This window comes from Schistocerca americana, chromosome 1 (assembly GCF_021461395.2).
Source record: "Schistocerca americana isolate TAMUIC-IGC-003095 chromosome 1, iqSchAmer2.1, whole genome shotgun sequence".
Classification (NCBI taxonomy): Eukaryota; Metazoa; Arthropoda; class Insecta; order Orthoptera; family Acrididae; genus Schistocerca; species Schistocerca americana.
Genome location: NC_060119.1, coordinates 333,169,282 through 333,195,453, shown reverse-complemented (window position 1 = coordinate 333,195,453; position 26,172 = coordinate 333,169,282). Strand labels below are relative to the sequence as shown.

General features: G+C 38.6%; 1 protein-coding gene across 1 annotated transcript in view; it reads left to right on the top strand.

The window, feature by feature from the left end:
• LOC124622500 (esterase FE4-like) overlaps positions 1–26,172 on the top strand; it is a 112,665-nt gene that overhangs the window by 63,540 nt on the left and 22,953 nt on the right. The window contains exon 9 of the mRNA XM_047148222.1: positions 12,513–12,645. Coding sequence (XP_047004178.1) covers positions 12,513–12,645 — 133 coding nt within the window. The remainder of the gene's footprint in view (positions 1–12,512; positions 12,646–26,172) is intronic.

The window sequence follows — 26,172 nt, the reverse complement described above, 5'->3', positions numbered from 1 at the left end:
CACTTTCTGTAGAGTACACAAGAATAATAATAATAATAATAATTAACACCAATAGCATTTTAAAATAAGAAATCTATCACTAGATATTTAATGGCATTTTCACATTTCAAAACTGTAAAAGATATATATATATATATATATATATATATATATATATATATATATATCTAAAAAGAAAGATGATGAAACTTACCAAACAAAAGCGCTGGCAGGTCGATAGACACACAAACAAACACAAACATACACACAAAATTCTAGCTTTCACAACCAATGGTTGCCTCGTCAGGAAAGAGGGAAGGAGAAGGAAAGACAAAAGGATATGGGTTTTAAGGGAGAGGGTAAGGAGTCATTCCAATCCCGGGAGCGGAAAGACTTACCTTAGGGGGAAAAAAGGACAGGTATACACTCGCACACACACACATATCCATCCACACATACACAGACACAAGCAGACATTTGTAAAGGCAAAGAGTTTGGGCATTTTTTGGGCAGAGATGTCAGTCGGGGCGGATGTACAGAGGCAAAGATGAAGTTGAAAGACAGGTGAGGTATGAGCGGCGGCAAATTGAAATTAGAAATTAGCGGAGATTGAGGCCTGGCGGATAGCGAGAAGAAAGGATATGCTGAAGGGCAAGTTCCCATCTCCGGAGTTCTGACAGGTTGGTGTTAGTGGGAAGTATCCAGATAACCCGGATGGTGTAACACTGTGCCAAGATGTGCTGGCCGTGCACCAAGGCATGTTTAGCCACAGGGTGATCCTCATTACCAACAAACACTGTCTGCCTGTGTCCATTCATGCGAATGGACAGTTTGTTGCTGGTCATTCCCACATAGAACGCTTCACAGTGTAGGCAGGTCAGTTGGTAAATCACGTGGGTGCTTTCACACGTGGCTCTGCCTTTGATCGTGTACACCTTCCGGGTTACAGGACTGGAATAGGTGGTGGTGGGAGGGTGCATGGGACAGGTTTTACACCGGGGGCGGTTACAGGGGTAGGAGCCAGAGGGTAGGGAAGGTGGTTTGGGGATTTCATAGGGATGAACTAAGAGGTTGCGAAGGTTAGGTGGACGGCGGAAAGACACTCTTGGTGGAGTGGGGAGGATTTCATGAAGGATGGATCTCATTTCAGGGCAGGATTTGAGGAAGTCGTATCCCTGCTGGAGAGCCACATTCAGAATCTGATCCAGTCCCGGAAAGTATCCTGTCACAAGTGGGGCACTTTTGGGGTTCTTCTGTGGAAGGTTCCGGGTTTGAGGAGATGAGGATGTGGCTCTGGTTATTTGCTTCTGTACCAGGTCGGGAGGGTAGTTACGGGATGCAAAAGCTGTTTTCAGGTTGTTGGTGTAATGGTTCAAGGATTCCGGACTGGAGCAGATTCGTTTGCCACGAAGACCTAGGCTGTAGGGAAGGGACCGTTTGATGTGGAATGGGTGGCAGCTGTCATAATGGAGGTACTGTTGCTTGTTGGTGGGTTTAATGTGGACGGACGTGTGAAGCTGGCCATTGGACAGGTGGAGGTCAACGTCAAGGAAAGTGGCATGGGATTTGGAGTAGGACCAGGTGAATCTGATGGAACCAAAGGAGTTGAGGTTGGAGAGGAAATTCTGGAGTTCTTCTTCACTGTGAGTCCAGATCACGAAAATGTCATCAATAAATCTGTTACAGATTTATACAGATTTATTGATGACATTTTCGTGATCTGGACTCACAGTGAAGAAGAACTCCAGAATTTCCTTTCCAACCTCAACTCCTTTGGTTCCATCAGATTCACCTGGTCCTACTCCAAATCCCATGCCACTTTCCTTGACGTTGACCTCCACCTGTCCAATGGCCAGCTTCACACGTCCGTCCACATTAAACCCACCAACAAGCAACAGTACCTCCATTATGACAGCTGCCACCCATTCCACATCAAACGGTCCCTTCCCTACAGCCTAGGTCTTCGTGGCAAACGAATCTGCTCCAGTCCGGAATCCTTGAACCATTACACCAACAACCTGAAAACAGCTTTTGCATCCCGTAACTACCCTCCCGACCTGGTACAGAAGCAAATAACCAGAGCCACATCCTCATCTCCTCAAACCCGGAACCTTCCACAGAAGAACCCCAAAAGTGCCCCACTTGTGACAGGATACTTTCCGGGACTGGATCAGATTCTGAATGTGGCTCTCCAGCAGGGATACGACTTCCTCAAATCCTGCCCTGAAATGAGATCCATCCTTCATGAAATCCTCCCCACTCCACCAAGAGTGTCTTTCCGCCGTCCACCTAACCTTCGCAACCTCTTAGTTCATCCCTATGAAATCCCCAAACCACCTTCCCTACCCTCTGGCTCCTACCCCTGTAACCGCCCCCGGTGTAAAACCTGTCCCATGCACCCTCCCACCACCACCTATTCCAGTCCTGTAACCCGGAAGGTGTACACGATCAAAGGCAGAGCCACGTGTGAAAGCACCCACGTGATTTACCAACTGACCTGCCTACACTGTGAAGCGTTCTATGTGGGAATGACCAGCAACAAACTGTCCATTCGCATGAATGGACACAGGCAGACAGTGTTTGTTGGTAATGAGGATCACCCTGTGGCTAAACATGCCTTGGTGCACGGCCAGCACATCTTGGCACAGTGTTACACCATCCGGGTTATCTGGATACTTCCCACTAACACCAACCTGTCAGAACTCCGGAGATGGGAACTTGCCCTTCAGCATATCCTTTCTTCTCGCTATCCGCCAGGCCTCAATCTCCGCTAATTTCTAATTTCAATTTGCCGCCGCTCATACCTCACCTGTCTTTCAACTTCATCTTTGCCTCTGTACATCCGCCCCGACTGACATCTCTGCCCAAAAAATGCCCAAACTCTTTGCCTTTACAAATGTCTGCTTGTGTCTGTGTATGTGTGGATGGATATGTGTGTGTGTGCGAGTGTATACCTGTCCTTTTTTCCCCCTAAGGTAAGTCTTTCCGCTCCCGGGATTGGAATGACTCCTTACCCTCTCCCTTAAAACCCATATCCTTTTGTCTTTCCTTCTCCTTCCCTCTTTCCTGACGAGGCAACCATTGGTTGTGAAAGCTAGAATTTTGTGTGTATGTTTGTGTTTGTTTGTGTGTCTATCGACCTGCCAGCGCTTTTGTTTGGTAAGTTTCATCATCTTTCTTTTTAGATATATTTTTCCCACGTGGAATGTTTCCCTCTATTATATTTATATATATATATATATATATATATATATATATATATATATATATATATGTGGATGGATATGTGTGTGTGTGCGAGTGTATACCCGTCCCTTTTTCCCCCTAAGGTAAGTCTTTCCGCTCCCGGGATTGGAATGACTCCTTACCCTCTCCCTTAAAACCCACATCCTTTCGTCTTTTCCTCTCCTTCCCTTTTTCCTGATGAGGCAACAGTTTGTTGCGAAAGCTTGAATTTTGTGTGTGTGTTTGTGTTTGTTTGTGTGTCTATCGACCTGCCAGCACTTTCGTTCAGTAAGTCACATCTTCTTCGTTTTTAGATATATATATATATTACAGAATTATATAATTATATAGTTGTATGAACCTTCAAATGTAGTGTGGCATAGACTTAAACTCAGTCAATGCACAAGACAGGATTTTGGAGATCACATAATCTTACATACTACATTCCTGACAAAGGAGAAAGAAAAAAAAAAGATAGTTATGGAATTTGTCTATAAGCTTTCAGTTCAGTGATATTGTGTAACCCAAACAACTTCTTGGATTTAGGATACACATGTCTCTATGCACCAGGATTCAGATTTTCAAGAATTTCAAATGGTCCTATATAAATATCAAAGAATTTCTTTATCTCAGATGTCAACACTTTAGATTTCTCTTTGGTTTTCACCAATACAATATCTCCTACCTTGAAAATCTGCCACTACCATCATGTCTCTGCTTTCTCCTATCCTCCTGCTTTTTCATCATCTCCCTGACACACTCTTTTCTCTCTTGCGATGACAGAATTTTACATGGTGGAAACTCAGCAGAAATAAAGTTAGCTGACCTGCAATTAAACGTGATTTGAAGTGGTGAAAACCTGTTGAAGAATGTTGTAAGCTGTTCATAATATCCTCAAAATCACTGACATATTGTATCCAACTGGTATGATTTTTACTACAATATGTTCTAAACAGTCTTCTAATTTCTCTTGTATATCTTACTGCAGGATTACTCAATGGATGGTACACTGAGGCTAGAATATGCATTATTTTAGTATGATCAACAATGTCTTTCCAAGCCGGTGAGGTAATCTGAAAACTATTGTCAGATAAAATTGGTTTAGGAGTACCCACTATATTCTGTTATTTTTGATGTTATGGGTGTAAGTGATATTGGTTGATAGTTACCTGGTGATGATATATCTCCTTCTTTATGTACTGGTTTAACTGCAGATATTTTTAAACATTCTGGACGATTACCTTCATTTAAAATTTTGTTGATTATTTAGTCAGTGGTGTTAGAATTTGATTTCTGATATACTCAATAACATCGTTTGAGAAACCACAGTAATGCTCTGCTCCAGAATTACTGAACCTAGCTATTGGTTCATTGAACATCTTCTCAGTTACACAAGTCCAGTGAAAGCTGTCTGTCTGCTTACTATTCATTTCCGGCAGCAGTGCCTCTGCCTTGCACACATTCTCCATTATGCTGTTATCTGGTTGAGGACTGACAAAATGTGCATTTAGCATATCAGGTTGAATTGGCATCTGGTATAGTTTATCATCACAATTAGTTTCTGTTTAAATAGTGTTGAAAATGGCTGTGATGTGGAATCTGAGTGGGATACGGTCAAATGGGGGGTGCCCCAGGGATCAGTGTTCCTTATTTATATAAATGATGTGTCCTCTACTATTACCGGAAACTCTAAAGTATTTTTGTTTGCTGATGACACTAGCTTCGAAGCAAAGGATGTTGTGTGCAACATTGGCTCTGTTTCAGATCATGCAGTTCATGACATAAGTTCATTGCTTGTAGAAAATAAACTAATGCTAAATCACAGTAAGACACATTTTTTACATTTTACAACACACAATTCAACAAAACATGATGTTTTAATTTCACTGAGTGGGCGTATGATTAGTGAAACTTAACAGTTAAAATTTCTAGGTGTTCAGAAAGACAGTAAACTTTCATGGAAAGCCCATGTTCAGGATCTTGTTCAAAGACGTAATGCCACCATTTTTACTATTCAAACAGCATCTGAAGTAAGTGATCATTTGACATGAAAATTATTGTACTTTGCTTATTTTCATCAAAGTTCTCCTCATTCTGTGTTAATGTTTGTAGGCTTCTAAATAAAAGATTCTGTGGCAGATGGATAGACCGAGATGGACCAGTTCCTTGCTCCCCATAGTCTCTTGGTCTCTGGACATAAACCCACTACAGTTTTATTCGTGGGGGTATTTGAAAGCTCTTGGGTACTGAACCCTGGTACAAGATGTACAGAGTCTTCATGTCCATATTGTGGAAGGCTATTCTAATGGGACCCCTTCCTGCCTATAACCGAAATTTTGTTAAATTCCCAACTAAATAAAGTCCAGATACAATTCTATTGGAAATTTCCAGACATAGAATTAATTAAAGTTAATTGTAGGACAAGGAACTTAGAATAATTTTTCTACCACTGTTGCATGTAGAATGTCAATAATAAAAACAACACTCAACTTTCTGTTCAATGCCATAGTTACTGTTATTGCTGTATCTCATTATCTTAAAAAGAAAACAGGACAGTATGTTAATCATCATCTTGCAGTTATTACTGCAGCATAATTCCTTGATTTAATAAATTCATCAATAATTACTATTATCCGAGTTCTCCAAATGATGTATTTCAGGATAAAATGTACCTCCTTTAAAATGAAACAATGGATAATGTTACTCTGCTATGTATCCTTCACTTTTAAAGATCACAAGACACTTTTTTTCACTTCAATATACATTAACAAAGTATTCCACTGGTACATTAGAGGTGAGTTACTCAACTTTTCTCCATCACTTCTCACAACCTACTACTATTACTAGCTGCAGCATAAACGTAAACCAAAGATACATCTATATTGACAGCTGTGTATGACTCAGTACTGAGTATGACTCAGACTAATTTTTAATCATGAATAATATATGTGTAGAATAAATATGTCCATAAACAATTACTGTATTGTGATCTACCATTGGTTGTGGCTGTATTGTCACCTACAGTACTCCAGGATTACATAGCTGTAGTCTCATCATGCCACAAAAAGTATGCAATTCTCCATGGATACAGCAGCATGTCAGGGATTCAATGCAATGATGGATTGATGTCTGTACTCTTGCTAATGGAGAGAATTTAGAATAGTGTTTCAAACTGTGCTGAGTCTTCTTTTTCTGTGAGTTTCACATGATAAATGTGTTGAAGAGTTGTAGAAACTGAACTCTAAAATGGCAATAAAGTTTTTCTGGACCCATGTCCATGTAATATATTTTCTTCCTTTATGTATGAGAAATGTTTCCTGTAAGTTTGGCTACACCTTTTTGTTATACCCTGTATTTCTGGAATAACCACTTAATACTATTTCTTGAAATTTTGTTAGTAGCCTTTCATAAGATAGTTGGTGTTAAAATGTAACCACATTGTTGAGCTATGTGAGTTAATACTCAAGTTAGATTCTTGATGTTTGAAGAAATTGCGGTATCTGTTCCTTGCAGTTTGCTTCACCCGTAAATTAGATCCTGGACGCACCATAAAGTACAGGCTATATTTGTCACAGTTAATCAATTACTTTAAAAGTGGTGTAGCTGAAATGTGATATCCTCATATAATGTTTTTTATTCAGATCACAAATGACATCACATCAAACTTCTCAAAAACCGGACCAATCACTGACTCCCTTTGCCCATTGCAGACACACCTTATATATGTTTCAGCAATCATAATTTACTTGTTTACAACGATTGAAATGTTAATTTCAATGATTTCAAATAAAAGTTGCACAGTTTTTTATGAATGAGCTTCAGTATTTGGATTAACAAAACAGGATATTCCATGATAACAAACAGTTTGAAATAAAACATGTGACATAGCCAAAGATCAAATAGCATTTTAATTACAGTTCAGACCATGCAAAGAAAGTTGAGTCATCCATTTACCATAGCCACAATATGTGCTCATTGAGTTTACTTACTTTGCATGTTTGTTGTGGCCTAGTAAGCCTGTTGGGTTCTCCAAATTGTCTATTATCCCTCTCTACAATATATCTTATACCGTTCTGTTACAGGTCTGTCTATCTTCAAACATCTGTTGGTTTGGATTTTTTTCAGCATCACAGTGATTATCTTCCAAGAGTCAAAGAAACTTCTTCATATTTGTTCAATATTTCCTGTTAGTTCCATTTTTATGGGTCTCACACACATATTCTAGAACAGTCCCACACACACAAGCAGCCTTTTATACACAGTCTCCATGAAAGACACATTAGATTTGCCCAGTATCATACTTATGCTTGAGTCGATGTCACCATTCTATTTCATGTTGACTGGTTCAAACTGATACTCACTGGTATTTTACTCATAGGATAATATATTTTCCCATTTTGTAAAGTGCAAAATTTTACATTTCTGTACATTTAAACCAAGGTGCCAAATTCTAAAATACTTTGAAATCTTATTAAGATCTAATTGAATATTTGTGAAGTGTTTTTCAAAGCATAAGCTAACTGCACCCTCTGCAAAAATTCTGAAGTTACTGTTGACATTGTCTGCCAATTCATTAATACGCAGCACGAGCACCTGGAGCACCCTGAAGTTACTTCTACTTATTTCAAAAGCCCCACATCAAACATAACAATCTGAGTCTTCTCTACCAAGAACTCCTCATTTCACTCACAAATTTCATTTCATGCCCCATATGACCATATTTTTCTTAATAAACATGGTTGCACTCAGTCAACTGTCTTTCCGAAGTTGTGAAATACTGTTTCTATCTCATAGGCTTGATCCATGACCTGCAAGTGAGAAAAGCACTAGCTGGATTTCCCATACTTGATGTTTTTGGGATACATGCTCATTGGTATGGAGTAGGTCATTGTGGTCTCATTATGTTTGAGCCCATAACATGTTATAAGATTCTTCAGTAGGTGAATGACTGACCTATTGCATTGTATTTTTGTAGATCAATTCTGCTACCCTTCTTGTAGATGAGTGGCACCTTTTCTTTCTTCCAATAACCGGGCACCATTTTGTGTTCAAGGGATCTACACTCTATCATTGTTAAGAGAAGGGAAAACTCTGGCAAAGTTCTGTATGGAGTCAGATAGGGATATCAGACCCTGGGCTTGTTAATATATTTTAGTGATTTCAGTTGTTTCTCAATGCCACTGATATTAATTGTCCATATCATTCTCTCACCTATAGTGGACTGATGTGTAGTGCACAGAAACACGTAACAGAAAACAGTATTGAAATTAGCTTTCAAGCTCTTTCTCTTTTTCTAGTAAAAATACACATATCTGTACACAGAACCACACAGACAACCAAACATACTCTCTTGCTGTAGTGGTGAGACTGGTTATAGAATTTTGATTATTGAAAGTAGTTGTCTGGATAGATGGAGGTGGTGAGGGGGTAGGGAAGGGTGCATAAGACAAGAAGGGGTAGTGAGGTAGTATGAGGCAGGTCTTTCGACAGATGACTCAGTGGCTGCACAAGACAAAAGCAGTTCAGAGGGTAGAGCATATAATAAATAGAGAGAGGGTGGAGGGAGAGTGGTTAAGGAAAGGAGAGAAAGGTGGTGATAAAGAGGGAGATTACCACCTTCTCGCTAGTTTACATATTTGTTCATCCAGGGATTTCCATTATTGTTATTTACATCTCTCATATTCATAATGGTGTTAGAATTAAATTGAGGCAGTACTCATTTATTTTCTTTTGTAAAGGTAAATTGAAAAGAAGTCCGCATATCTGCATATTACTTGTTACACTTGAATTTACTTCTTGTGCCATCCATGAGAGTCTGAACAACAGCTTTGGTGCCACTGAGAGATGAACAGAATGCCTTTTTGTTTTGGGAGAGGTCTTCTGATAAGATTCAATTAAGGTAGTCATTGAAGACATTGTGAATTGCCCTTTCAATGGCCAAATATATTTCCTTTAGCATTTCTCTCTATCTGTGCTATATTTTGTTGTAGACCTACCATGCAATAGTGTCTCTATTTTTTCAAATGTTTCTCTATGGATATTGCATACTGTGGAGGATTACTTTCAACATGCACTATACAAGGTACACATCTGTACAATGCTTGGTCACTTATTATTATAATTTTGGGCACAGTTCTTCTACATGCTCCTGCTAAGTGTTAATGTTTCAAGTTCTCCCTGGAGGTAAGACATGACTGCCTCTTTATGTAGTTTTGCTGAACATGTACATTTTTTTACCTGTTATAGCTGCCTTTAATGTGTTAACCATTATTGCCAAACTGACTCATAATCATTGATACAAGTTACAATGTGGATGTCCTCAGAGAGGACGGATCCAAATCAGTTGTTGGAGGATTAAACTCTTCTGCAGTGATTGCAGTATGATTGGGGAATGTATGTACTTTTGAGCTGATGGTTTTTCATAAAATTTCAGTTACAGCTGGGGGTTAGACTGTTGGTCAACAAAAGGAACTAATTATAAATTCATACACAGCCTTGAAACTTGAATATACACTCCTGGAAATGGAAAAAAGAACACATTGACACCGGTGTGTCAGACCCACCATACTTGCTCCGGACACTGCGAGAGGGCTGTACAAGCAATGATCACACGCACGGCACAGCGGACACACCAGGAACCGCGGTGTTGGCCGTCGAATGGCGCTAGCTGCGCAGCATTTGTGCACCGCCGCCGTCAGTGTCAGCCAGTTTGCCGTGGCATACGGAGCTCCATCGCAGTCTTTAATGCTGGTAGCATGCCGCGACAGCGTGGACGTGAACCGTATGTGCAGTTGACGGACTTTGAGCGAGGGCGTATAGTGGGCATGCGGGAGGCTGGGTGGACGTACCGCCGAATTGCTCAACACGTGGGGCGTGAGGTCTCCACAGTACATCGATGTTTTCGCCAGTGGTCGGCGGAAGGTGCACGTGCCCGTCGACCTGGGACCGGACCGCAGCGACGCACGGATGCACGCCAAGACCGTAGGATCCTACGCAGTGCCATAGGGGACCGCACCGCCACTTCCCAGCAAATTAGGGACACTGTTGGTCCTGGGGTATCGGCGAGGACCATTCGCAACCATCTCCATGAAGCTGGGCTACGGTCCCGCACACCATTAGGCCATCTTCCGCTCACGCCCCAACATCGTGCAGCCCGCTTCCAGTGGTGTCGCGACAGGCGTGAATGGAGGGACGAATGGAGACGTGTCGTCTTCAGCGATGAGAGTCGCTTCTGCCTTGGTGCCAATGATGGTCGTATGCGTGTTTGGCGCCGTGCAGGTGAGCGGCACAATCAGGACTGCATACGACCGAGGCACACAGGGCCAACACCCGGCATCATGGTGTGGGGAGCGATCTCCTACACTGGCCGTACACCACTGGTGATCGTCGAGGGGACACTGAATAGTGCACGGTACATCCAAACCGTCATCGAACCCATCGTTCTACCATTCCTAGACCGGCAAGGGAACTTGCTGTTCCGACAGGACAATGCACGTCCGCATGTATCCCGTGCCACCCAACGTGCTCTAGAAGGTGTAAGTCAACTACCCTGGCCAGCAAGATCTCCGGATCTGTCCCCCATTGAGCATGTTTGGGACTGGATGAAGCGTCGTCTCACGCGGTCTGCACGTCCAGCACGAACGCTGGTCCAACTGAGGCGCCAGGTGGAAATGGCATGGCAAGCCGTTCCACAGGACTACATCCAACATCTCTACGATCGTCTCCATGGGAGAATAGCAGCCTGCATTGCTGCGAAAGGTGGATATACACTGTACTAGTGCCGACATTGTGCATGCTCTGTTGCCTGTGTCTATGTGCCTGTGGTTCTGTCAGTGTGATCATGTGATGTATCTGACCCCAGGAATGTGTCAATAAAGTTTCCCCTTCCTGGGACAATGAATTCACGGTGTTCTTATTTCAATTTCCAGGAGTGTAGTTCATACAGCTTCACAGGCAACATCAGTGTCTACTTTGGTGAGTTTCAATGAATATCCCATTTCTGATCCTATTGATAAATCACTTTTGCTCACCACAAAAATCTCACTGCTGTAAATCACAGGTACTTTTTATTTTTTTTATTTTGTTTTATTTACTGTGAGCTCCACTGATTAGTAGGAGTTCTTGTAGGGCTTCTAATACTATGTTTGTGACTTTCAGAGTATCAGGTTCCGTTCTCTTTCCAAACATTAAACCCAACAGTTCCATCACAGAAGGTGGTATTTGTTTAAGTAATTCTTAAGCCTGTTACGATTATTTCTGAAACAAAACACATTTGCAGTAGTGGCCTGTTACTATCTACATTTTTGTATCACATTTTTTTATTGAATGGAAGCAAATGCTTTGTTTTAAGTATTTCTCGAAGCTTATGTAGTCCTTTAGCAGACTCACCAGTAGGTAATCTACGAAGAGTAAGCAATTTATTCCTAAGTTTTGCATTTGCCTGCACTGCTATCCTTCTCACTGGAAATTAGCAGCAGCATTGCATAAGGTACTAAGTTCTCTGTTGTTACAAAATTTTCTTTGGATTTAAAAACAAATATTTTTATTTTTTTATTATTTTATTTTATTTATTTACATCTTTATGGTATGCTACTAAAATAACCATTTACACAACTTACCATGATCTTAGATGTGCAGAAAGACCCATGTTGTTTTATTACATGATTGCTGAACAGTCACTGGAAAGTTACATCCATTAAACATCTGGAAGTATGAATACACAGCAGTTTAAAGTGGAATAACCACATAAAACTAATAGTGGGACAGGCAGATGGTGGACTGAGATTCATTGCAACAATCCTCAGAAAGTGTAGTCCACAAACAAAGCAAGAAACTTATGTAACCCTTATATCATTTTTTGGGGGGGAGGGGGGCAGGTGAAGGGGTGGAAGAGTGAAAGTGCCATTGCAATGCTCATCCATCTCTGATGGCAGTTCGACATGGAGTGGATTACTGTTGAAATTCTGAGAACATACACTTCTAGAAGAGTTGATCAATATCATGCCACCCCACACCTATCTCACGAAAAAACTAAAAGGAAAACCAGAGATATTTAAACTCATAGATGGGCTATGCAACAGTCATTCTGCCCAGGCATCATTTGTGACTGGGAGAGGAGATGGAAGAGTGTGGGGGGGGAGGGGGGGGGGGAGGGAGGGGGAAGTGACAATGGTGCATGAAATACCCCCTTCCACGCACCATATGGTGACTTCTGGAGTACAGATGTGGATGTAGATGTAAATATAAACTGTTTAGTCATTCAAGCACAGAAAGATAATATGGCATATCTGTCTGCTTTATTTACACAGTGCACGAGTGCTCTCCTCTTTGGTGAAGGCATTGATGTTGTTGTGCAGAGAATGGCACAGCATTCTACTCAGCCCATTTATTACTACTATTTCTCTTATGTTGGACCTCTGACTAGCTATCCTGGTTTGGAAGGTATGTATATTTATTTAAAGGTAAAGAAATCACTACTATCATTGAAACTGATGACTTCATACTTAATTGCCTAGCCAGTTGTGTGTGATGAGCAAATTACTACTTCTTAAAATAAAGAAAATACCTTGAGCTCTCTGAAGTGATGGACCATTATGTCAGAATCAACTGAGAGTTGAATTCAACGTTTATACTGAATTGACGTCATTCATTACAGAACAAAATTAAAATTTAAATTCAACTATTGCTTGTAAACAAAAATAACCATAAAATTTTTAACCTGCCATAAGAATTTTGTTTTTAAGCTACTTAGTAGCTGCTGTAATAAATAGTTTAAAGTGGGAGTGGGAGGGGGTAACACTACGGGAAATAATGAAGTAAGTTAACCTTTTCAGTGATATTGCAAAGTAGGTGTGTGGTTAAGAGGACAGATGAATATCAAGTAAAAATAAGGGGATTTAATGTTGAAGTGGACAGAACTAGGATGGAAGAAGAAAGGTCAAGGGAGGAAAAGAGTAAAGTGAAGGAAACTGGTGTAGAAAGTAGAATTTACAGAGAGTTGTGTGTGTTTGTGTGTGTGACTGAACAAAAAAAAGTTTTTTTTTGTAACCTCAGTGAGATATAGAAGAGCATTGAGCAAATGTAGATGAAGCCATATATTAATAGCTATTCTGCAGTAAACCATTAAGAAATCCTACTTATGGTACTGCAAAAAATATAAAATTTCCCTTTTTGTTTTCGGATAGCAAAACTGTTTCGGAGAAAATAGAAAAACATTGCTCATGAACAATATTAGAAAATCTCCCTTGTTGTTATCTCTAAAGTAAAACACATCAATAATGAACATTAAAATTAAACTCTATGAGAAAAAACGTCATCTGAAACATTATAAAACATTTTTAAAAAACATATAAAATCAGGTAAAATTTTGAAATTCAGTTCCCAGGGAAGACCTCTGGCAAAAATTACATCCTGTGAAAAGCATAGGCTACCACATTTTCCAATACATCCTTAAACATAAATAAATTATATTGCAACAAATACAATATACATTATCAGCCAGATGTTAATGGTATGAGTACACCCTTAGGAAGACTGCAAATGTTGTTAGCTTGCAGGAAAAATAATGACAAACAAACACTGCAAAGAATTTCACTATTGTTTTCATACAGATTGTAACGCTGCAACCTTTATGAAAAGTGTTACTGTTTCTTTACCTTGAAGTGCTGACTGGTACTGTCACTGCACAATACTGCAAAAAGAATAGCTATTTCTGAAACTTAAGGTGATTTTGCAGTTTTTAGACATTAATATTTACAAATGAAACTATTTCATAAGACATGGTATCCATTTCAACAAATTTGGCAATAGTATGCTACCTTCTGACATAAGTAGGATTCTCTACTCTTGTTAGTGAAAGTAGAATGAATCTGTCATTGTCCTGGGGATCCTCCACAAAGAAACTATTAGAATGGACCAATCCCCATGGAATTTATCCAAAAGCAACAAAATAATTCAGAAATGCATCGTAGAAATACAGATCCCCCATCCTGATCTCAGATTCAGCTTTCATCATCTGTTATCAAAAAATCCAATCAATAAACACCAAACAGAATTTCAGATCTACTTGTCAGACAGCAGTATTAAGACTCATGTTATTTGTTTCTTAGAGCACTGTTTCAAAAATCAAAACTTGTTATTCTTCATCTTTACAAATTATACAGCTGGTAACAGTGTCTGGAGTTCTAACAGTGGGCTACTTGGCCATCTACTGCTTGTTAAGGAGGGCATGGTGTGCAACACATGCAACTCAACTGATAACCTAAATAATAGGAAACATTTTTAACTTTGTGCTATAGAAACCAAGCAGCCTGATGTAACAATAGTTTTTATTTATCATTTTCTTGATGGCAACATATCCCAGTTTCTGAACAGACTTGAAAGTTTCATGTATCTTTACAAATCCAAAGGTACGGAGATCATATTATGTGGTGATTTTAACATAAATGTTGGTGACATTTCACATACAGTGAGTGATGTCATAAACCTTTTAGCAACTTGCAGTATCCGAAATACAATAAAGGATCCAAGCAGAATACCATGTAATTCAAGCAGTTGTATAGATGCAATATTCTCTCCCATTTATTAATGTTCCGAAATGGACCAATGGATCTCTGACCATCAGGATATCTTGTTATGGCTTAGTTTAGGGCAAACATAGAAAAATTAACACCTACTTTCATCTACAGAAGGCACATCAAAGAACCTTGCAATATCAACATGTTTAAAAATGTACTTCAGTCTCAATCCTGGGATATTATTTACCAGGAAGATAATTTAGATAAGAAAACTTCTCCAATCCTTGACATACTGGATTATCATTTCAATGTGCCATTTCCAATAAAAAAAATCGAATTGCAATACTCAATAAGGAAAACTGGTAATAAGTGTATCACAAATGATATAAGAATGTCATATAACACTAAGAGGCCACACTATGAACAAAGTTTAGAACCATATTGTACAAGAAGATATTTTGTGAAGTAATATATAAAGCAAAACAGCTAGAAAATAAAGTATACATAAATGTTTCTAAAAACAAATGTAAAACCATGTGGGGATATTGTCAGAAAAATTTTACAACCTGATGCTAAACTGAAAACACCAGCATCTCTTCACTATAATGGCCAACAAATAACAGATACCAAACACATATTTGTGATATTTCAATAAACACTTTTCTGGAATTGCTAGCAGTCTTTCAGTCAGTCAATCTCCACCAACAAAACATTCTGTCCAAAGTGTAAAAGATCTGGCAAATTGCTAATATGTGCAGTTTTGATGGATGTTCTAATTAATGGAATATGAAAATGGCTTTGATTGTTTACTTACCTATATAATAAAATGGCTTGCTGATGAAGTAGTACAGCCCCTTTGCAACATAATCAAGTGCTCCATGGGTACTGGCATTTTCCCTCATCCAATCCAAACCTCCATGATGTTTCATTACACAGAACAAAGAGAAGCATGAAATCATTAAATGCTGACCTATATCCATCCTTCCAGCTGTGTCCAAAATAACAGAAGAAAATTATGTATTCAAGTAATGTTCTTTCCTGAAATAACTCTATACTAACAGGACAGCAGTTTCGCCCTCATAAAAATAAATCTGTCAGTGAGGCTCTCTCTTCATTTACTGACCACATAATGCATGTATTTAATGAAAAACACAATGTTTCTTGCCTTTTCATTGATATGTCAAAGACGTTTGATCTAGTCAGTCACACATTGTTCATATGCTAACTGGATGCTTATGGAATCAGAAGAGTCTGCAATGAGCAGTTTCAGTTGTATCTATCAAACAGAGGGCAACTGGTAGAAATAACGATGCATGATGAAAAAATGAGCTGTTCGGATATAATACCAGTCATTCATTTGTAAATAAGGATCTCTATATCTTTAAAACAAATAATGACATGCATGACCATCACATCTGACAAATTGGAGAATGAATAAATGCCATGATTGTGTGAGACACATAGACAGCATGCTCTACAACAAATTATCTTGTTCAATAAAAAATAATAAAAACTCTTTCAGTGTGAAATATTACCAATATAATGTTCTAGGACTATTTTTATTCTGTTCCTGGATTTGTAGAGGCCACTAATGTCAATGTAACTTCAATTTTGTCCTAAATTAATTATGCCATATGGCACTTGCCACAGGCATATATCTCGCCTTTTGGCTTGACTCAACTAGAGCTTAAGTTTGAAATGCCCTTTTTCATAAGCTAGGGGACTTGTGGGGCTCTGGCTGCAGTATGGAGGCAGAATGGTTGGCAATTGTGCTTCAGCAGGTTGTGCTGTGGGCCACCTTGAGATTATTGTGCCGACTTTTCTGTTCCTTGGAAGGAATGCCTTGATAGTTGTCTTGAGTGGTATTGGACTACTGTTCAAATATTTATTAGGATCAGCTAGACAGTTACTGAATTTGTTAGGGGTGTTGCAGTTGTGATTAAATTTTCATCTGGTTTTTAAGTCCTGCACGGGTCAGCTAGCAGCCATTGTCTTTGTTAGCTTTGAAACAGTTTATTGTTTAAATTTACTGATGGATTTAAGTGATGCTGAAATCAGCAGGGCAGCTGTTGAGTACATTCACGTTGTTGTAGTTGTTGATTGAATTTTCATGGATTTTAAGTGTTGCAGAGATAGCCAGACAGCTGTTGGTATGGTTGATGCTGCTGCAAACTTTGCTTGTTACATATTAATATGGAATTAATTGCTGTGCCACTCAGGCTAGCAGCTTTCAAATTGATTAGGAAGGCTGCAGTTTGACATTGGCAGTCTTCATTGCAGTTATGAATTGAAGGGCGCTATTGCCAATATTTACCATTTCATGTAAGGCTGACATAGTAGGCATTGGACTCCATCAAGACTATATGTTAGTGATTATGAAATTGTCTGCTGTTAGTGGATTGAAATCCATTTGCATCTGGAGGTGTGAATGATGATAGTGTGATGGATTTGATACAGTTCAGTTTTCCTTGAGATGTATGACTCTCAGCTTCAACTATGATAATGATGGAAGCTAAAGAAATTAATCAAAATTTATGCCCCAGCTGTGCTTGAACCAGAGTGTCTTTGCTTTTTTTTTTTTTTTTTTTTTCCAAAACCATCTTTATTTCTGAGGCTCTCTGGTATTGGAATAGCACCTCAGTTTTTGATGTAATGGGGAAATCTTGCATGTATCTCAGGTGTAGGTGATCTGTAGATCTGATATGATTAAATATCTCAAGGAGAATTTAATTATACCAGATCTACGGATTACCTGTACTTGTGGTACAGGTAGTATTTCCGCATTACATCCAAAGTTGGGGTGCTATTCCAATACTATTCCAATAACAGAGAGCCTCAGCAATAGTAATGATTTAAGAAGGGGAAAATAAACTGAAGACATGGATTGACGTTTGTATAATGGAGGGATTTGGACTAGTGTAGTCAGTGCAGCTGTGTCATCTGTACTGCTATAGTGGTGTAATGGCTAGCATGCCTGCCTAGTAAGCAAGGAGAACCCAGCTGAAGTCCCAGCCAGGGCACAAATTTTATTTCATTTCTTCAGTTTCTATCATTATCGTATATGATAGTTTTCGAATGCTGTGAAACAAACACATCCTTTACCCACCCGTGTCTGCTATTAGTGTGTGCCTTAGTGCCCCAAATGGTTAGTGGTTCTGGCCACTCATTTGGTTGGTGAAATAACTGGTTGTTAAGGCATAGTAATTGGGATAGTTCCTCCAGCCTCCCATTCAAGAATGGCATTGAGCTCAGGTTACTGTATTAACTGTTATTGCGACAATTATCAAATAACAATTATTCTTGTTGACTACAAAATGTATTAACCATGAATGCAATGGCAGTTAAATAACAATTACTCTTATATTGACTTAACACACACACACACACACACACACACACACACACACACACACAAATGCTCCACAACACATATTTGTACTTTAAAAGAGAGATCGCTGCTTAGAAACTAATGTAATGTAAATTTATGTGTATTCTGTTAGTATTAATTTACATTAACAAATTAATTTCTGCTATCACTGCTGCATAAATACCCATCAAATATTAACCTAGATCCAAATTCATTGATTTCTTTATTCTGAATATGAGTACCAAGTTTATACATTAAAGTAAGAGAGAACAAATAAATCAGTGTATACCCCACTACTCATTTCACACCAGAGCAACAAACTTAACCTTCATGTGTATGTCCTGCACCACAGCTGCTTATTTTCTACTTTCCAACATTTCTCCACTTAAATGCATTCATATATATGCAAACATCTAACACTCCCAAAAACAAATTCTTCCCCCATATTTGATAACAAACATAGCATTATATACACTTAAATTCCCTATGTTTCCACACATACACCAGAAATAAATCATTTAAATTTTCCACATATACAATAAATCCAAGAAAAATCTTCTAAATCATAGTAAAATTCCTGTAATACTCATTTAAATCAAACTTCTACCCTCAATTCCATTTACATCAGCTGTGAAAATTACTTTACACAACATGAACACACCATCCAAGAAACAGTTAGCAATAAAAAAAACCAAAATTACTTATAACTATATCAACATCATAAACAAATATCCACTTTACATGCAATCATTTCCTTTTCAGTAGCTTCACTTCAGGAGTATGACATCACAGTTGCATCCAAAACATGGATACAAACACTAGGATGCCAACTGCCTTTCAGCGAATCCTTTGGCAGAACACATATGTGTGGATGAAATTTCAGTCATCACTGTACTAGATAGTATTGTTATTGAATTGAAGGATATCCAGCAATGTTGAAAATGATAAAAACTTTCAGGTTTAAGAAATCAACAAAAGAATTCCAGTTAACAAATGGAATATTGTACAAGAAGAACTATGGTCCAGCATGTCAGAAATGGTTGCTTGTCATCCAGTTCATCTACAGCCAGCTATTCTGAAGCATTCCCATGACACTCCACCATCTTGTCACATGGGATTCATGATGACTCTAGACAGAATCAGGTGTAAATATCATTGGCCAGGTCTCTGCTGATCCATTAGACTCTGTGTAAACCATTGTAAGAAGTGCCAGTGATGGAAGATCATGATATATTTATGAGGGTAATCCCAGAAGTAGGGTCTCCTATTTTTTAAGTACATAGACCCATTTATTTCTACAATGGTCTACATCAGTTTACAGCTTGAACATTTAGCTATTTTTCGACATAATCATTTCTGTCGATGCATTTTTGTAGACACTGTGGCAGTTTTTGTATTCCCATGTCATACCAGCTCACCACCATGCTGTTCAGAAAGTTATGAACCTCTTCTTTCATCTCGTTGTCGGAGGTGAATAGCTTTCTGGCCAAATATTCTTTTCACTTAGGGAACAAGTGACAGTCACTGGGTGGCAAGTCAGGACTATAGGGTGGGTGGGTGATTGTGTTCCACTCAAACTGTTGCAGGAGAGCAATGGTTTCCCGAGCGATGTGTGGGCGAGCGTTGTCATGGAGAATGTGTATGCCCTTGCTCAACATTCCTCTTCTCTGGTTCTGAATTGCCCGTTTGAGTTTTTTCAGAGTCTCACAGTACCTGTCAGTGTTAATTGTGCTCCCAGCGATTCAGCTCCAATGAAGAGGTGAAAGAAGAGGTTCATAACTTTCTGAACAGCATGGCGGTGAGCTGGTATGACATGGGCATACAAAAACTGCCACAGCTTGTACAAAAATGCATTGACAGAAATGGTGATTATGTCGAAAAATAGCTAAATGTTCAAGCTGTAAACTGATGTAAGCCACTGTAGAAATACACAGGTCTATGTAGTTATAAAAAAATAGGAGACCTTACTTTTGGAATTACCCTCATATCTCCATTGCATTTGGTAACAATCCTGCCTGCCGCAGTACCTTTTCACCAAATTGGAATCAACTTCTTGGGTACATTTGTCAATCGATGGATAATAGTCTGCTTTGTCTACATCACTTGCCATGCTGTCACAAAGCTGTGCCAACTGCTGAAGTTCTGTAAATTGCAAGATTTCTTCTAGAAGAGGTCATTTTGAAGCACAGAGCACCCTGTCTGTTGATCTATGATTGTGGAAAAGTTTTCCAATCAAAACTGGCAACAGAAGTAATTTCACATTGCAACATCATCAACAGTATAACATCTGCTTAGCACCCACAGACGAGTGATCTCACAGAATGCTTTTATAAGGTCTTGGCAAATATGCTCTTGATGTATGTTGATGTCAAACAGAGAGATTGGGATACTGCACTGCATGTCATGACATTTACATACAACACAGTGCAGCAAGGCACTATAGGCTTTACAATGTTCTTTCTTTTCCATGGTCATGAGGCAGATATGACAATGGATACAATACCCCCATCTCAACCAAATGATACTCAGGATTACTATATGAAACTTCCCACCACCAGAGCCAAAGAAGTAAGGCAGCTGCATTGCATACAGACCCTGCACATCCAGGAGAAAGAACAAGAGTGCTGCAATGCCGAGCTTTGCCTAGATGGATTTTTATGTCTTTGTGGAAATAGGGAGACAGAAAAGTTCCCAAAGTGTTGGTTTGTGTCATATCATATCTCTCACTGCTTGTCAGATATAATATTTGAAGCTGAGAGTTGTGAGCCTTCATTGAGAAGACAAAAGTGCAGACACATCATCCATGGTTTCCATATGATGCCCTGCTGCAAACCTGAGGAGCAAATTGATGATGAGATGTTCAAAGAAACTGAACATCCACTCAACAATCATGAAGCTTTAGTGGGAGGTGGGAGAGGCTATCTTCAACACACATCATAGTGAAGATGTGATGACATCACCAGGAGATGAGGATCTGCCAGTGTTTCCATCCAGGAGCCACTGATAAGGTCTAGATTCAGGGAGCTGTGTATGACTCCAATAAGATTTTGTGAAACAGTGGGGTGCCATTCCTCCAGGAGAGGGATCAGTTCCACAAGCAGTACTGCTTGCAGTGTGGCATAGTAGTTACATGACAGGCTGGCACGCTCCAGGTCATCTGTTCAAACCTGACTCCCAGCAATTATTTGTTATTTATTATTTCTGGAAGGTTCTTGAACTATATCATGATTGCAATGTTTATATGCTCCATGTTATTCAATGTTTGTATAAACAACAACATTCTGGAATGTTTGATGTTTGTATGGATAGCAGCACCCTCCATTCATTTCAGCACTGATCTGGCCATATAGTGGTGTTTTTATATTTGGACTAGAGTGTGATGTTAACATGATAATATTTATAATAACAAAGGAAATTAATGAGTGCTGGTATTTATGCTCTTGGTGCTTGAGAAAGATCTCTGCAGGATGACTTAGGGCTGACACCATGGTTAATTCCTAAATAATAATGTTATACATTTTAATTTAGTTCTACTAGTCCTCGTTAAATTTAAACTAAAATATGAAATTTTCTTGCTTCTGTGGTAACATACATTTCTAAATTCACAGCTTATACTCATACACAATCACTGAAAATCTTTTAATCCATCATCACATAGCAACTGTTCAACAAATTTTCTTCCAAATTTCTGATGAAACCTACTTTAGGCCCCCTTTTATGTAAATGGCACTACTATCAAACTCATGATTTATCTGGATAAATCTGATCCCTGTTTATGGATACTCTGCAGATCTGAAGTCAGACAAGATTGGTATGAGCTGCATGTGTAATAGCAATACTCTCAATGAGCCTAATCAAGGAGTTGTGTGCTTCTTGACTCTCTTCCCCTGAGCAGCCCTTCAAAAGCCTCACTGCTTCGAGTTGGTCTTTGTTTGTCATGGGGATATTTAAAATAATTTTCCTTAATGAGTACCCTCAACATAAATTTTGCCTTTGATCTTGTGTAGCAGAAGCTAACCAGCTGGCTCTTGTTAAAATTTACAACCCATATTTGACTACCTACTGTTCCAGTTTAGCAAATTCTTTCTGAAGGATTCTATAATCATGTAATAGTCTTACTCTGTGATAATCCTAGGATGAACTGCAAACAATCTTTTACTGGACTTGATACCAGTGCCTAGGTTGTTGATATTCATGTTATAAACAACATTGGCTTCAGTGCATTTTCTTTTAGCATCCCTGTCAGCATTTCCATTGTTACCATTTGTGGTATTCAATGAGAAGTATTGATGTTCAAAAATGGTTCAAATGGCTCTGAGCACTATGGGACTCAACTGCTGTGGTCATCAGTCCCCTAGAACTTAGAACTACTTAAACCTAACTAACCTAAGGACATCACACACATCCATGCCCGAGGCAGGATTTGAACTTGCGACCGTAGCAGTCGCACGGCTCCGGACTGCGCGCCTAGAACCGCGAGACCACCGCGGCCGGCAAGTATTGATGTTTGTGTACTCAGTCTCGTCCATGTTTAATTATTACCATCTGTTCAGGACGCAGAGCAGAAGTTTGTGACAAATATTATGAAACCACTTTGAATTCACATTATCTTTTGTTACATGATGGATCTGAAACTGATGCAATCTGTTTATTGCTATGCAGATATGATAAAAGTCATGAATATGCTGAACTGACTAATTCTACTTTGCATGAGGATATCATGTTCCGCACAATCAGAAACATTGTCTAAATATTCCCATAATTAATTGTTTCAAATTTGTTAATTCTAGTATATAATCTATCAAAATGAATGTAGTCTGTCCATTTGACTTGTTTGCAATTTGATCCTTTTGTCACTGAAAATGTTTCTTTCAATAAAGAAAATTCTGATGATAACTGCTAATTCTTTACCGTTACTTCATCTCTTGGGCCGGACAAAAGAACTGGCTCAAAAAACAATTAATTACACAGATATATAACAAAACTACCCAGAATAAAATTTAATTGTTACCCATTACTGATTTCTTGGTTATGAATAAAACATTTATTTTTCAAACAGTTTACAGTACTTGAAAATATCTATTTCGATATGTGAGATAAGTAGAAATTTATCACTTGTTCTGGAATATTTTTCTTAGAGAATGAAAAATATCCTCTAAGAAACTTTAGTTATCTGTAACTGATTGGAAAAAGTTATTGGGAGTTTATACAATACAGGGACTGTCTGTGATCAAATAAAACCTTTAAATAAATATTCCCATGATGAAATTTTCACTCTGCAGCAGAGTGTGTGCTGATATGAAACTTCCTGGCAGATTAAAACTTGTGCCAGACCAAGATTCAAACTCAGGTTCTTTGCCTTTCATGGGCAAGTGCTCTATCAACTGAGCTACCCAAACATGACTCACAATCCATCCTCACGGTTTCAATTCTGCCAGTACCTCGCCTCCTACCTTCCCAACCTCACAGAAGCTCTACTGTGAATCTTGCAGGACTAGCACTCCTGGAAGAAGGGATATTGTGGAGACATGGATTAGCCAGATCCTGGGGTATGTTTTCAGAATGAAATTTTCACTCTGCAGCAGAGTGTGCACTGACTTGAAACTTCCTGTCAGATTAAAAATTGTGCCACACCGAGATTTGAACTTGAGACCTTGCCCGCAAAAGGGAAAGGTCCTCAGTTCGAATCTCGGTCTGGCACACAGTTTTGATCTGTCAGGAAGTTTCACATCAGTGCACACTTCACTGCAGAGTGAAAACTTCATTCTGGAAACATCCTCCAGGCTGTGGCTACTGCAATATCCTTTCTTCCAGGAGTGCTAGTTCTGCAAGGTTTGCAGGATAGCTTCTGTGAGGTTCAAAAGGTAGGAGATGAATTACTGGTGGAACTGAAGCTGTGAGGATGGGTTGTGGGTTGTGCTGGGGTAGCTCAGTTGGTAGAGCACTTGACTGCGAAAGGCAAATGTCCCAAGTTCAAATCTCAGTGAGGCACACAGTTTTGATCTGCTTACTTTCAGTCTATTGTGCATTATGGTATAGTATGCTGTGGTAAAATTAAATAACACCTAATAGATACCTTCAAATTACAGAAAAGAAATTTGAATTATAACACACAACTTTCCAGGAACCCACTGTAAGCCCCTCTTCAAATAATTACAAATACTCACAGTACTGTCACTGTTTATATTTAGAAGCATTCAGTGTACAAGAGCAGTCATGAAGAGTTTACATACCAACAGGGACTGCCACAATTATAATACTAACAACTGTAAAAATTTACACGTAGAAAGAGTAAGGGTAACACAAATTCAAAAACATGTAAGTTATTTTGGAATAAAACTTTGCAATGCTCTGCCAGGGTATATGAAGGAAATAAAAGATGAAGTAAAATTTAAGACTGAGCTTAAAAATTACCTTTTGAGTGCAGGTTTCTTTGACATGAGTACTTTGGATGTGTGTAAAATTATTGTCTTAAAATTTATGTACATGTTCATGAGAAATGTTTTACTCTCAAAAACACATTGAAAATAGTTGTTTAAGTAATATTCTGTTATTATGTTTGTATTAGGTGTACTTTACATGTTAGTTATGCTTGTGACAATTCCTGCATCATGTAAATGATTTACAGGAAGATAATGAAATGAAATATTCCCTCCTGTAATGCTATCATTTCCTGTCACTAACTTTTAAAGTTTCTGAACTTGATGTGCCATTTATGTTGTCTACTACTTGGACAGCTCAGAGATTCCCATTTATGTGTTACTTCTCCCATATTCTTCTCATTATACATAAATGCTGAAGTATGGCAAACTCTTGAAAATAGGTGCATACTATCCCACAAAGCCAAAACATAAAATTCTGGGAACCAATATTGAATGAAGAGTCCAGATATATACTTCAACATCTCCTTAATGTTACTCTTGTAGAGAGTGTGAAAACAAAATTAGACTAATTACAGCACACACAGAAGAATTAAAGAAGTAAATCTCCTGTACTTCATTTGTGAATGGAAAGGAAGAAACTCTGACATGTGGTACCATGCTAAATATCTTTTGCCACATGCTTCAGAATGGTTTGCAGTGTATGCATTTAGATGTAAATTTACGTGGTGTGTTGTATCCACTAAGTACATTCAAACCAAGCTCATCTTTGACCGAATGCATATATTCATTAGTTGATGGAGATGGTTAAAACACTGGTGTATTCCATATTTACATCGTAAACAACCAGTTTTACATCAGGTAGGTCCAGAAAATCAGAGGATTCTATTTTTTATGTTGACTGAATGAGTTTCTTTCTTCTCTGTAGTCAGGGATGCAGGTTTAAGCTGGTGCTACTTATATCCATTCTTTTTGAACCCAGTCTTTAAATGTTTTTATTAATACTAAATTGTCAGGATTTGAAGTTATCTGAACTCTGTGCAGTAAAAATTTCCTTCCATGCTTCCATTGTAATTCTCTTGTGTATGCATGGTATTCAAGTGATCCAAAAACCCTAGTGCAGCATGTCCCTTCTGTGGAGTCAGAAAAAACTGAAGCATGGGTTGGTATTGAATAAGACTGACATTACTATCCCTATTTCCATACACTACCCCTTCTCCCTTTTTGATAATCTCTTTTGTATCATTCCTTCATCAGTTTCACTGAGTGCATAAAGTGTAAGATAAGTGACCATGGGTGGGACTATCCATGATGGAGCAGTTCTCTTCATGAGTTTTCTTCATTTTCATCCCAGAATAGAGAAATACGCCAATAAATCTGAAAAATAATTATGTAAACTGTATTATACTATCCTTGTACAGTAAGATATTAGTTGTGATGTTGGGTTTGTGGGGCACTCAACTGCACAGTCATGATTGCCCAGATATTAGTTGTGTCTATGTTGCCTAAATACATTATATAAAAATTAGAACCATAGCTGTTACTTCAGTACTTATATTTAATATTAATATTTAACAATGAATAGCAGATCCTTACATCTGTAATGGTAGATGCATGTTAACAATGACCACAGCTATTTCCAACAAGTAACATGTATCTTCTATTCTTGAATGTGGATAATCATACAAATGCTAGAAGCAACTGG